This window comes from Phocoena sinus, chromosome 14 (genome assembly GCF_008692025.1).
Source record: "Phocoena sinus isolate mPhoSin1 chromosome 14, mPhoSin1.pri, whole genome shotgun sequence".
Taxonomy (NCBI): domain Eukaryota; kingdom Metazoa; phylum Chordata; class Mammalia; order Artiodactyla; family Phocoenidae; genus Phocoena; species Phocoena sinus.
In genome coordinates this window covers 79,393,449-79,407,213 of record NC_045776.1, presented here as the reverse complement: position 1 = coordinate 79,407,213, position 13,765 = coordinate 79,393,449, and the positions used below count along the sequence as shown (strand labels likewise).

Sequence of the window (13,765 nt, the reverse complement as noted above, 5' to 3'; positions counted from 1 at the left end):
CCAGGCCCCAATGCCTCCCCCCACCCCTAGATGGCTCGCTTGGTCTTATAATTGCTGTCTCCCTCCCCCAGACGTGGAGCTCCCTGGGGACAGGACTCATGTCTCTCTGGACACTGTATCCCAGCACCAGGACAGAGCCTGAGACAAATGTCCTAGGTCATTGATAAACAGCTGTGGAAAAAACAGGCTGAGCCCCTGCACATCCTGGGAGCTTCACAGCATCATCTCATTTAGCCCCCAACAACCCTAGGAAGTTGGCACTATTATTATCCCTTATTTACAGAGAAGACCCAGAAGGGTGAGTTGCTTGCTCACGGCCACCCAGAGTCTCAAACCCTGATCTGTCCAGCCCTGAAGCCCACGTCCCTGCTACCTTGCCAGCCCCTGCCTTTACTGTCTGTGGTTCCCCTGATTTAGAGCTGATGTCTCTTCCATTCTGCCCTCTGCTCATAGCTGACATGACATAAATAGCCACGGATCTAAAGATCATCTATACTTCACAGTGAAAGGCTGGGTCTAAGTTACTTAATTTGGCTGTCCACATAGATCAGATTAAGCAGGTGACTGCTAAATGCCGTTCAGGCTTAACTCCAGTTCTGGAGACAGATCTGTGTTTCAATCCCGGTGTCCGCCCTTATTAAGTGAGGTTCTTAACTGCTCTGAGCTTGGTTCACCATCAGCTAAAAAAGAATTATAACACAACCTATCCCATAAAGGTTTCAGAAGGAGTTTAGGAAGATTATCTATGGAAAGCACCTGGCATAGTACCTCAGGGCTCCATAAATACTAGCTGCCGTTATTATTTTTGTGGTTGTTGCTATTCTCAGTATTTCCTGCATAACAGCCCTGAAGTATATGAGTAGATATCTGGGAACATCACTGCCTGTTCTTGGAGACATGGACGTTTGCTCTGACCCAGCCCTGGCTCCCAGCCGAGCTTGGGTGTGAACTGAGGCCAGGGATGCCCCGAGGCAGGCAGATCCATCCCTCTCCACCCTCTCACCACTGGCAACCACTCATCTTTTCACCGTCTCCATAGCTTTGCCTTCTCCAGAAGGTCTTGTAGTTGGAATCGTAGAATATGCAGCCTTTTCAGATTGGCTTCTTTCTATTAGTAACGTGGATTTAAGTTTCCTCCCTGTCTTTTCGTTGATTGGTAGCTTGTTTCTTTTTAGTGCTGAATAGTATTCCATTGTGTGTATGGACCACAGTTTATTTACCTCTTCACCTATTGAAGGATATCTTGGTTGCTTCCAAATCTGGGCATGAATACAGCTGCTATAAAAACATCCATGTGTAGGTTTTTGTATGGACATAAATTTTCAATGCGTTTGGGTAAATACTGTGGTATACTTTAAAATGACAGTGACTTTAAATGTTAGACTTTCTCCTCTGATTATTGGCAAACTGATATCTGTTTTTTCCTGCCCAGCCTCCATCCCTCCTCCTGATAACAGTACCCTGCTTTTCCTTCAGAGAACCAGACATTCCCCAGTTTTAGTGTACATGGGAAGACTCATTAGCCCTGATGGTGGCATATGACAAGTTCTAGCCAAGAATACTGCATCCCCTGGGCAGTGTGATTGGTCTAGTGTGGGCAGATGACCCAAGCTGGGCCAAGCAGAGTCAATGAGCACTTGCCCTGATATTCTGCTGAAATTCTCGGGAAAGAGGCATTTTCCTTCCATTGGCTGGCTAGACGGATAGAATGTTAACTGGATGGCATCTTTGCCAATGCTTTGGGAGGATCTGCTTGAAAATAAAGCCAAGAGAGGGGGAAGCAGAACTGAGAGATGTAATAGGAAAGACAGATTCCTGATGACATATTTTTTGAGACCCTGGATCCAGCTATACCTGAAGCTGATCTCCTTGGATAGTTTTTTCAAAAATGATGCCAATCTCTCTCTCTCTCTCTCTCTTTCTCTCAAATAAAAGAGCTGGAGTCTGTGTGTGTGGTGTAGTGCTAGGGTGAGAGACTGAGATTGTGGAGCTCAGGCAGGACCCCCTCCTGCCACCCAGGTGCACTGACCTTGACTCTCTGCCCCTGCTGGTGGGGGAGAGATTCTCCAAAGCGGCCCCCTCGTTCTGGGGGGAGGAGGTGGTGAAGGAGTTCCCTGAATCAGAGGTGTTGCCGCTGTTGGGGCCCCGGCTCTTGCTCAGGCCCCCAGTGGGGCTCTCCTTCTCCTGACCCCGAGACCTGGCTGAGCTGATCTGCATGGAGGGTGGCGAGGAGGTGTCATTGCCCGAGTCATACTCCTGGGAGCGTCCTCGGGACGTGGCGAGCAGCCTGGCAGTTCTGGTAAAGAGGGTAGCAGCCCCCGGCCCAGTGATCTGAAAGCAAAAACACCCGTCGGACACTGCTGCGCGCTGGGTCTGCGGGCTGTGTCTAAATAACCAAGAAATGTTTACCATCATGATGCACTGCAACGAAAGGAAAGAGAGAGAGGAGAGGCAAGAAGAGACGCCAAAAGACAAAAGCACAAATTCCTAAAAGAATACCACAGAAGGGAGATCTTTTCTTTACCCCCTTCTAGGATAACTGGAAGATTTAGGTATCATGCAGAGAAAAAAGCATGCGATCCAGATTAAACCAAAGAAAAAGGAAATGATACAAAATTTAATTTCTACGGAATTAAACGAAAGCAACAACTTAAGAGAAGGGGGGGGTGTAAACACCCTTAACCTAAAACAATAATAAAAATAAAGAAAAGTGGGGGGAAAGAAAGGAGGCTATGGGCCTGAAAAAATATATCTTGAAACTTAAGAACAAAAAAAGGAGATAAAGCCAAAAATTTAAACGTCAACCAGATCCTCAACAAATTTGACTTTTTTTTTTTTTTAAAGAAAAAGTTGCCCGAATAGAACCCTAAACAAATATCACATGGGGAAAAGAAATGAAATAAAGATGAGAGGTTTTTTTTAATATAAAGTCAAGGTCACAAAATGATATTTTAGTAGTTTTCAACTAAAGGGGAAAAGAAAGAGGGGACAAAAAATAAAAAATGGAAGTCAAACTGTCTGACGGAAAACAAACAAAAAAAAGCTCTCTACGGATATCTGCGTGTGTCCTTTTCCCCCTGGAGAAGGTAGCTAAGGCGCTCGAGTGGCTTCTAATAAATTCTCTCATGTCTTTGCGGATTATATCCACTTACCAAGCAAGAACTCCTCCTTTAGTAGGTAGGTAAGGTGTAAGAGAAAGGGAAGAGCGGGCAAGGTGAGTCCATCATTAGAGTCGCAAATGACAAGAAAAAACACACACCTTTCTGTACATCCTCACACTTGGCCCTGAACTTTGGGTTTTGGGTTTTCAGTGTTCTTGACAGGTGAAGCATCACTTCTGGTTGGCTTTCTCAGTAACGGGACCTCAAGCCATCAACACTAACCTCATCAGTCCCTTAATGCCCAAGTTGGATCAAGAAACCCTTGCTGACAATGCAGATGGCGGCTAGAGTTCGCATCAATCTAAGGTGTCAAGATGGGGGGCGGGGAACAGGGAAGGTGTGCTTGTGACAAACGGCTTTGGGAGGGGCTGCCTTGGGGTGCCTGGGAATGAGGAGGGGTCCCCAGGATCCTGTGTGGGGCTGATCTAGGACAGATGAAGGAGTAAAGGAGGCGAGGGAGAGACAGCCCTCGGGAAGGCTATGGTGTGTTTAGAAGTACAATGGATGGTTTTCTTTAAACGTTCAGACCAGTCTCACAGCTGGGATGACATAGTGGGTTTGGTTCTGGTCCCGCAACAATACCATGCTTAGATGTGGGCAAGATGGACCTCTGCCCTGGGTCTCCTCCAGCAATAACCATCCCTTTGGGGTGAGAAATCTATGGGGCTGAGAAGGCACCACCTGTAAACCACTCCCCCTGAAATGACTCTCTGGGGACCTGAAATCCCAGAATTCTCTGTTTAAATGACCCCTGAGTCCCCTTCCAGGGTCTCTGCAGGATCATCCATGGATCTATTCTCCCAGGGGTAGACCATGCTTCAAGTGTGCACATTCCTAGGTCAAAGTGTGGCTATTTGAACAGAAGTTGGATGTTCAGGCTTAGGTGTCCGTGTGCTTGGGTGGGAGGTCCATCACGGTGCTGGACACTGCAAGGACATGGGGGGAGAATGGGAGGGGCCAGGGCCTCGGGGCAGTTTCTCTCTACACTGTCATGTTGTGGCCTGGCGCTCCGAGGGGTCCAAGATTCTAAATCCAAATCTGACTTTCCAGATCATTTCGAAGGTATGTTTGCCAAGATAGGAGAACCTATTTCATCTAAGTTTGATGGCTTGATTTATAAACATTTGCATATATAGTGTGTGGCTCTCCTTCTATGCGCTTGTCCCAGGCCCTGCAAATATTAGTGTAGGCCTCACCATCAAAAGCCTGCTTCTCCCACCCAGTTTCTCCCATGCACCTTGGGCCTAAAGAAGGGGGACTTCTGGGCTTTCTTAAGGAAACCCTTCTGCCTTCTCAGCAGTTGGTCATGAGGGTGAGATACAGAGACAACGGAACTGTGAGAATAACAGTGATGACTCCACCAGCTCAGGATATCAGCTCCTGGAGCTGGGGAGGTGGGACTTCCTTTGCAGATTCTCCCAGGAGGCTTTGCACACAGACAAGGTGGTGGTCCAGCTTTACCAAGTTCCACCCAGCGTGGCTGCCACTGTACATGCTTGGCAATCTGGCTAGCTTTGCTCAAAATAAGGGACCTCAAAATAAGGTTGCCCAAGTGGGGTTTTCTAGTGTGAGACTTCTTTAAAAATTAATGTAAAGGCCCTTTTTCCATTCAGCTCCTTTCTGTCTTGCAGTTTGCAAGTTGGATGCCATATCCTTCCCACCTCTGAGAGTTCAATGGCTACATATGTATTTCCACCACCTCTGTCAGGAATGACAAAGCATCGTGCCAGGCAATTAGATCCTGGGACCTGGGCTCTCAGGCTGGGGCTTGGTCTGGGGATGGGCTCATGGAATCTTTGTCTCAGAGACAGTGAATGTTTGGTAGCCAGTGTATCACAAGTGACTCAGGTGAACCCCTCCTGGAAGGAACCAGGCTGGACCATGAATACAATGGTTTCCAGTATCCTATGGCTTTTGCTACCTGGAGGCATCCAGTCTGGGCCTTTCTCTGCCCAGGTACTTGTTTCCACCCTGACTACTAATTTCAAAGGATATGTCCTGGTGCATCAAGAGTCCCCAGGGGGAAGGATCTCCTGAACATAAGGCTCCTCGGGGCTCGTGGATATAGAAGGGGACTTTGCCCTTTTCACATTCTCAACCCCACATCCTGAGCTCACAGGGACACTTTCAGAGTGTCGCTACCTGACCACGACCACTATCCACGTGCAACTTGTGTGATCAGAACTGAGAAGTCTCTAAGGCATCATGCCCTCCCATCGGCACGAAAAACAGAGATAAATGTACTACTGAAATGCCCTCATTGGGCTGACCCTGGGGCTTGAAAATACCAACCTCTCCTGCTTGTTTAAAAGTCCCATTTCTTTGGATGAATCTAAATTCTTTGACATGCGTGACAGTGCCGACACTTCACAGCTCAACCCTGTGTCCTTCACAAACCTCATCTCTTCCATATACCCGCCCCCCCCACTCTGGCCCCCACGGCCTTAGGCCAATCGATTAGAAAGTTTTCTCGGTTCTACCACCACATCTCGCTCTCCCAACCCCAGGCCATTTGCCTATGCCATTTCCTCTGCCTAGAACACTGTTCCCCTCTTCCTCACTTCACATGGCTGAGTTTATTCATCTTCCAGTTTACAGATCACCTCCTCTTGAAAGCCTTCTCTGAGCCCCAGGCCAGGACAGCACAAAACTCTCTACTTCACTCATTCTAACATTCACTCTTTCATTCATTCACTCGTTCATGAGTGGCTTCTGTCTGCCACAGCACTCTTACTGGGGCGAGGGGGCAGTAATTGCTTGTTTTACCTCCTGTCTCCATCTGGATGGGCTGAAAGTTGGGGTCTTGAGACCAGCTCAGGGCTGGGCATGTGAGCCAGAGAGAACCTCTAGAATAAAGTTTTAGGTCCAGGCCAGTGGCAAAGAGAAGGAATGCCCTCTGCTCTTCCTCCTGGCCCTCATCAGACCTAGGACCCTCAGAGAAAGCACACAGGAGCCCAGTCTACACATGCTCAACAGCATAAGTTCCAGGCTAAGGTGAGAAGTTCCTGACCCGAGGAGCCTTCCAGATGAGACAAGCGGTGTTGGGTCTCCTTACTCCCTTTTCCACCTTCTGCTATTCTGGGAGGTCAGGTTAAGAGATGAAATGGGTCTGGCCTCTTGCACGCAACAGGGCTGCTGGCCCATGCAGTGACTTTGCTCGGGTGCTAGAACGGTGCTCCCCCTGGGTCAGGAACTCGAAAATGGTGCCCCACTCTGGCCAGACAAATTAGAAAAGAGATATACCTTTCTCTGGGCTGAAGCAGCCCCACATCGGTTTTCACAGCTGGCTCGACAAATGGAGGGTCGGTGGGGTGTAACTCCAAGGCCAGTCACCCTTGGACAGGGCACAACCAGTGTAACATGACATGCCTAGCAGGTCCTGGAGACGCAAATCTTCTCCCCCTGTTCGGCCTGCTTTAAGGATTACTTTGAGGGCCGCGGGAAGGGGTGGTGGCCCGAAGACTTGCATTCCTGCTTCCTTCAGCTGAACTCTATGTGGTTTTGTCTTTACCAGTCTTGATGGGCTCTATCTCTGTTTCCAGGTGATAGAAACATTTTCATAAACTCAGTAGGGATGTCTGGATCGTTTAATGGCCTCTTAGCCTCAGATTCCTCCTTCTCCAGAGCTCTCCAGTCACCCCACACACGGAGGAAAGACACAACGGAGGGGGGCCAAAGGCAGACTGTGGGGTGTGTGTGTGTGAGCGTGCGTGTGTGTGCGTGCGTGTGGGAGTGATGCCATGATAATGCAGGGGAGACCTTCGTGAAGTCAAGGACTTTATGACAGGCAGATGACAGAGGCCTCTGTGCGCTCGCCTCCCATCTCTAAGTGTCTCCTTCCTCGTCAGATGTTCACTCCCACTCCGCATGGAGGATGCAGACTGCTGCCCACTGGCTGCTGGCGTGACAGGATGGCTCCCCCGCTTTCCTCCCCGTCTCCTCATTTAGATAACAGGCCACTCACAAGTTGTCTTTGACGAGCTCTTCTTCATCCACTGGAAATTTCTCTTGTATGCACATAACTGCTCTGTGCCCCTGTATCCCCAGCTTAGCTGCAAAACGGTCTTCAAGAGGCCCGCTGGGAGGAGTCATCCTAGACCCACTTTTGTCCAGGAACAATGCCCTCATGGTACCCGGGACCCCTGTCTAAGATCTGGGACCCTCATACCAGGGCTCTCTTCTGTGGTCCACTCTGACCCCTTCCTCCATCCCAGACTTGCCCTTCTTTTTATGTCTTCACAAAGGCCTGCTTTTGGGGCTTGGCACAAAAATTCAGCCCCTGTAAGATTTGCTTAATCACCAAGTGAAATGCGCCTGTCTTCATATGGTTCTCCTAGAAACTGAGACAGGAATTTCAGTGCTGGCCGTTTCTTTGAGGACAAGGAACTTCAGTAGGAGAGTGGGGGCAATGAACAGGGGAGAGAAGCAGCCAGATGAAGATGCGTTATCAAGCCAGCTGCCACAGAGGGCTTCTGGAGGACACCCTGGGAGCCAAGGCAGAGACAGCTCCAGAGTTAACCCCAACCAGGGAGGGAGCTGTGATATTTATACACCAGTTCCCTGCCACTCATGGGTTAAAGGCTGCACCCAAAGGGTGTCAATTCTCTAGTAGGTCCAAACTGCCACCCAGCCAAACAAAGTGGTCTTTGGCAGCCAGAGAACATTACCTGGAAGCTGGAAGCTGGCAGTGTGTGAAGTGGGGAGGGGGAGGGGATATAAATGGACGGCATCTGTCTCAACACCCCAAACCACCACTAGAAAACGGACGGGCCAAGTTATACATTGTTTCAGATATGCTTTCTTTAGCCCATTTACCGGCTAAACAAATTTATGTTCGACAATAAATTTGAATGAACTGTCAACATTTTAGAGTGGGGCAGGTCCACATAACAGCCCATTTCTACTTCATGCTGAAAAATGAGAGGATCTGGCAAGATTGAGTCGACATTCCTGCTTGGTAATAATTGGCTTGTGAGTAATCGCAGCTGCCCCTTTTGGAAGCAGCACAAGCTCTCCCGGCCCCAGGCCTTATGGGTTCCCTGCTGCTTGTATCTATTAGCTGCCTGGCCCTTGAGACAACTAAGTTTGTGACCCTCTGTTCTAAGTGTTCGCTGCTACCCGGATCTAGCTGAAAGCAGCACAGACACGGTGCAACCTGTATGTTTCATCTCTCCCTTCCATCTCCCCCATCTCTGCCCTTTCGAACCCTCTTGGACTTTGTCAATGAAAGGAACCGGGAGACAGAGTCATGAAGCCATATCCAGACCTCAGAGCTATTACAAGCTTTTCCCTTCTGGGTCAGGATTGCTAATCTCAGATTTTTTTAAGGACAAACTGGTTTTCACAAACTCACGGCCACTGGGAGAAAACAAACGAATACGTTCCCTTTATTCTCTTAGCCCCTGCCAATGTGAAGCTCCAGTTTTTGTTTTTGTTTTTCTTTTAAACTCATAAGCTTGCCTATTCTCCTTTTTCCTTAATATACTCAGCGTCAACATTCGGGTTTTTCTAATAAGTAATTAAATCCCCCCACCATGAACTCCAGCTCCTGGTGTTTCACTGGGAGTTTCTCTCAGCCCTCCAGGGAAGCCGGCACTGTTATTTATTGTTTTTGTTTCAAATCATTATTTAATCAAGAACGGGGGAAAAGGCAACCTCTCACACTTCAAAACTTACTTTCGGCTGAATTCTGAGATCAAGAGACAGCACAGCCTAATAGGTTACAAAAATACAATCAAGAAGAGAATTCCAATTAAACTGAACAAGTCCATTTACTGAACTTCAAATGGCTCCATGGAGAGAGATGGCTATATATTTTTTTTCCCTCCCTGCCATATGGGGGACTGGAAATTCTCATGTGAATGTAGAGCTGCATGGCAGAGCTTTTAGCTAGAGGGTTCTGCTTATTCCTTTTTTTTTTTTTAAACCTTTTGTTTCACAAAGACATTAAGTTTATTTTCCTCATTGTTGTTCATCTTCCTTTGCACATTAATTAGGAAGACATCAAAAGACTGGATTCATTGACCTGTTAGGAGTTCATTAGAGAGGGGAGGAATGGAGAAAGACAGGGATCTGCTGAGGATGTTGGGAAGATGACAAAGTCCTTTAGGGCTGGGGTGGTCCCACAGGGCTGTGCACTGAAGTTGACCTTGGGCCTGAGGCCAGATGTCTCTCCTTCCCTCCGTCAGGAAGCTGAAGGGGACCAGCAGCTTCAACCTCATCATTTCTCGGAAGCCCCTTTTGAGGGCCCTCAGCCCACCTCTTCTTGAAAATTTCTACATGGATCCAGTCAGGCAAAATTTTCACCAGTCCAAATTGAAATGAGAAAAAAAAAAGTTCAGTGGAATGAGTTTTTCATCCAACGAAATGCATTTGATTTAAAGGCTCATCCTTTCTTCTGAGGCCATGTCTATTCTTCCTCTTCAGATGGTAAATGTCCCTTTCAGTATAGAAAATGGTGGTTTTCTTTTTCCTGTTCTTGCTTGGCAAAAGTAAAAGTTGACAATGCTATTCCGTTTTCCATTTAAAAAGAATAACTGGTCCCACAAATGCCTCAGTCTCACGGCCCCCTGCTTCCGCATTTTAGTCCCTTTGTTCTCTAAATGGCAATGAATGGCATTGGATTAGCGAGTCTCCTAGTTTGGGCAAGAGCTCACTTTTGCAGAATGTACGTGAGAACCTGGGTCAGAGGTGGGAAGGCTGGACCCTCCATACATGCTCCCTCAGCCTCATTTCCCCTGCCTTCAAAATAGGAGGCATATCCTGCCATTCTCCTAGAGTTGTTCTGAGGTTCACCTGAGATCTTGGATATAATTACGCTTTTTGAGGCCAGAGATGCTTCAAAAACATCATGTCTGCTTTTACTGGGGGCAAGTTTAACCCAGCCATTATGATGACAAATCAATAACACTAGCAACTACTGTATACTGAGGGTTATGTCCCAAGCATCAGGCTAAGTTTTGCTCATAAAACAGAAGCTGCATGAGGGTAGAAATCTCCTCTGTCTTGTTCACTGCTATTCACCCAGTGCCTGGCACATAGTAGGGGCTTATAAATGAATGGATACCTTATCTCATTCCACCCTCACAACCGCTCTGTGCAGTAAGTATGCTTATTAGTTAAAGGTACAGATGAGGACACAGAGGCCCAGCGAAGTGAAATGACACAAGGGAAGGCAAGTAATTAAGCACCTGGACTCTGAGGGTAGACTTTCTGGGTTGAAATCCTAACTTCTCCATTTAACAGCTGTCTTTTACTTAAGTTTTCTAGGCTGCAGTTTCCTCATTGTAAAATGAGGATACTAGCGGAAGATCCCCTGAAAGGCTATCATGAGAAATGCATGAGATGACACATGTAAAGAACTCAGCCTAGCACCTCGCACATAGTAGGTGCTCAGGAAGCATGAGTTATGGCTGTTATCCAGTCTCATAGGGAGATGAAATCAAGAACTCTGGAGTATCCGAATCTGCTTCAAAGTTCCTGTCTTCATCACTGTCACCTCCTGCTTCCTACTATTCACAAGTTTCATGAGGTCCTCTTTTACGGAGCCCAAGTTTTGCCTTTTTTTTTTGCCGTATCTGTGCTGATTTTTGTTGGCAAGGGTTATGTGGCAGCTGTTGGCTTGCTAGAGGCAGAAGGAGGAGAAAGGAGAAGACTGCCCTCTCCTGGGTCTAATTTCAGTCTTGATCAGCCCCCTTTAGATTCCCCCTCCAATTAGGATAGACCTCACAGAGGAGCCCCTGCTAGAGGACAGGGCGTGGCCAGACCTTGGGGCCACCAACCTCTCTGTCATCCAATAGGCCCTCTGGCTATCACAGTAAGCTTCTGAGATACAAGCCATGATTCATACCAGCTCCCCTTCCTACTCATTGGGTTACTGACCTAAGTCACTTCACCTCTCTGAGCCTCAGTTTTTCCATCTGAAAAATGGTGATAATGATGGCATCTACTTCAAAGAACTGTCTTGTGAATCAAATGAGAAAAAAAAAAACCGTGTAAAGTATGTGACAGTGCCTGGCACACAGTGGTATTTTGCTATCTCAGTAGCCATCTCAATTGGGTGAACTCCTACTCATCCTTCAAAGCCCAGCTCACATGTTCCTTTATTTGTAAAGTCCTCTCAGACACCAAGATCTCTTAGACATTGGTCCTTCCTCTGCGGTCCTACTACATATTGTACTTGCTTCCGTCACCTCCAGGGGTGATATTCAAAATATTCAACAACTGGTTGAGTGTGGGTACTGCCCCATCTGCAGGTAGCTGGCCTTGGCACTGAAGGGCTGCCAGGTATCACCGTTTATCTGCTGGACTGTGAGAAGGTCCAGAAGGTACCAGAGGAGGGAAGGGATGGCTTTGTTGACTGGGGGATGGGTGGCGACAGGGTCTGTTTGTCAACTGGTGTGCAAGTATTTGAATATTTGAACAGTGGGGGAGTACTAGCGTTCACCGACTCAGTGTCAGCCCTAATGACAACGCTTATCCTGCTGCATTGCAGCCTTCTGTTGACCGCTAGATGGTGAGCTCTGGAATTCAGGAAGCCTGTTTATACATCTCTCTGTCTCCCTAACACCTTGAACAGAGTTGACTGAGTGTAGATAAGGAACAAATGAGGCCATGAAGGATTCACTCCTTGGGACCCTCCATTTGGATTTGGGCTCTGACCAAGAAAGAGGGCTTCAGGTTATCTTTAGCTCACCAACTAGGATTTTAACAAGATACAACCCACTTCTGCATATTCATGTATGCAAACAGGTCCCCTTGATGTAATGTGCCCACCCCTGATTTTTAAAGAGCTCTGCATATGCGATGCCCACCATGGAGTGTGGCAGGAACCATGGCATAGGAGACCCCTCACGCTTGGGCTCCTGTTCACCTCCAGAACCCCCAGAACCCCATCTCCTTCCCTGGAATTCTTTCTCCATCCTGATTCCAGCCTTTGTTTCCTGCTTCCACTGGCTAGTTTCTCAGTTGTCACCTCCTCTGCCCTAACCTAACCCTAACCCCAATTCCCTTCCCTGCCTGCCTACCTCCTGTCCCATCTCAGCATTCACTGTTGTGCATTGTCTTTTACAATTTTTACCTTGTCTGTCTTCCTTTTAAGAAAGCACAGGCTGTTTCTTATTCACTGGATCCTGAGAGCCACATCAGAGCTGACCCTTTATAGATGCTTAGTAGATAACTGGTAGATTTGAACAAGTGGTGGAATGGGTGACTCAATGACAATGACTGTGCTGTTCTCTTCAGCAGAGAGCTCAAAAAGATCTTGGGGCCAGGACTCTTGGAAAATCTTTGGTCCAATGTGGTATCCTCTTCCATCCCTGCCTGTGCAGGAGAGAGGATGAGAAAGAGCCCAGCATGGAGAGCATCCAGAGGACCAGACTTGAGGGGCGTCTGATGCCCCAGGAGTCAGGCAGCCACGAGCAGGGTGGGGCTAGCCATTTGGGCTGCAGCTGCCACTGAGGATGGGAGGAAACTGAAAGCAGGGGAAGCAGGGCTTCTAGCTGTGGTCTCAACTCATCCACAGACTAGCCTGGGCCTGGAACCATTCTACTATTACTACTCCACTACTGTCGTTGCTACTACCGTTACTACTTCCATGGTTAATCCTGCTGCTGCTTCTATCCACCGCCAGCAACCTAGCACCTACCACGTGCCTGTTACAGTCTGAAAGTCTTACTTACGTTGAGTCATTGCATGCTCCCAACATTCCTCTTATGAGGTAGGTCTTATTATTTTCCTCATTTTGCAGATTTGGAGAAAACTGAGGCACAGAGAGTTTGTGTAACTTGCTCAAGATTCCACGGCTGGGAAGTACAGAGCCAGCATCTGGAATGTTTTCATCACAACACCTGCTTCTATTTGCTGATCTCTGTCCCTGTGCCGAGCACTGGGCTCGACTATGTACAAAATTACTCTGCTTCTGTCCCCAAAACAAGGCTTTTGAGGAAGAGGTTTATTATCTGCAATTTTTTTTAACAGATGAGGAAAGTGCAGCTCAAAAAGGTTTAAACAACTATCCCCAGCTCGCAGACAGGATTTGACCACATAAACATAGTCCCAAGTTTTTAACAACTCCGACCTGCCATAGCCCGTGGAAGTCATTTTTCTCCTGTGAGTCCAGGTTCTCTGTTTGGAATCAGGGTATTGGATTAGGTGAGCTCTTAAGGCCTCTGCCTTCTAGGTGCGGATGAGCTTTCTGCTCTTCTAATAGCAGCTGGGCCCTAAGAACCAACAGCCAATCTGGTACCTCACTCACTGGTGTGGGAGGACCACAATTTTGGGGTAGGGGGGGAGTCAACATTCGGCTTTTTGCAACACCTCACACCTGACTGGTTAGGAAACCATCCCAGGTGAGAAAACACAAGCCAGTTGCTCCCAATGGCACTTTTTAATGAGGGTCAGTTAGGGCCACCGAACGGGTTGCCATAAATACCATGACCAGGGAGACGGGGTGGATTTTACCAACTTAAAACCATTCTTCCACCTCTTATTGCTTGTATTTTCAATTTATTTCTACCTTTGCAACAATTCCTTTGGGACACAAATGGGATAACCATGCTCATTTTCCAGTTGAGGAAGCTGAGGCTGGGAGGGGTAAAAGGATT

The 13,765-nt window shown here is 47.7% G+C and overlaps 1 protein-coding gene across 1 annotated transcript in view; it reads right to left on the bottom strand.

Annotated features, from left to right (window-relative positions):
- Positions 1-13,765, bottom strand: part of SRRM4 (serine/arginine repetitive matrix 4) — a 161,460-nt gene that overhangs the window by 9,356 nt on the left and 138,339 nt on the right. The window contains exon 9 of the mRNA XM_032603401.1: positions 2,030-2,331. Coding sequence (XP_032459292.1) covers positions 2,030-2,331 — 302 coding nt within the window. The remainder of the gene's footprint in view (positions 1-2,029; positions 2,332-13,765) is intronic.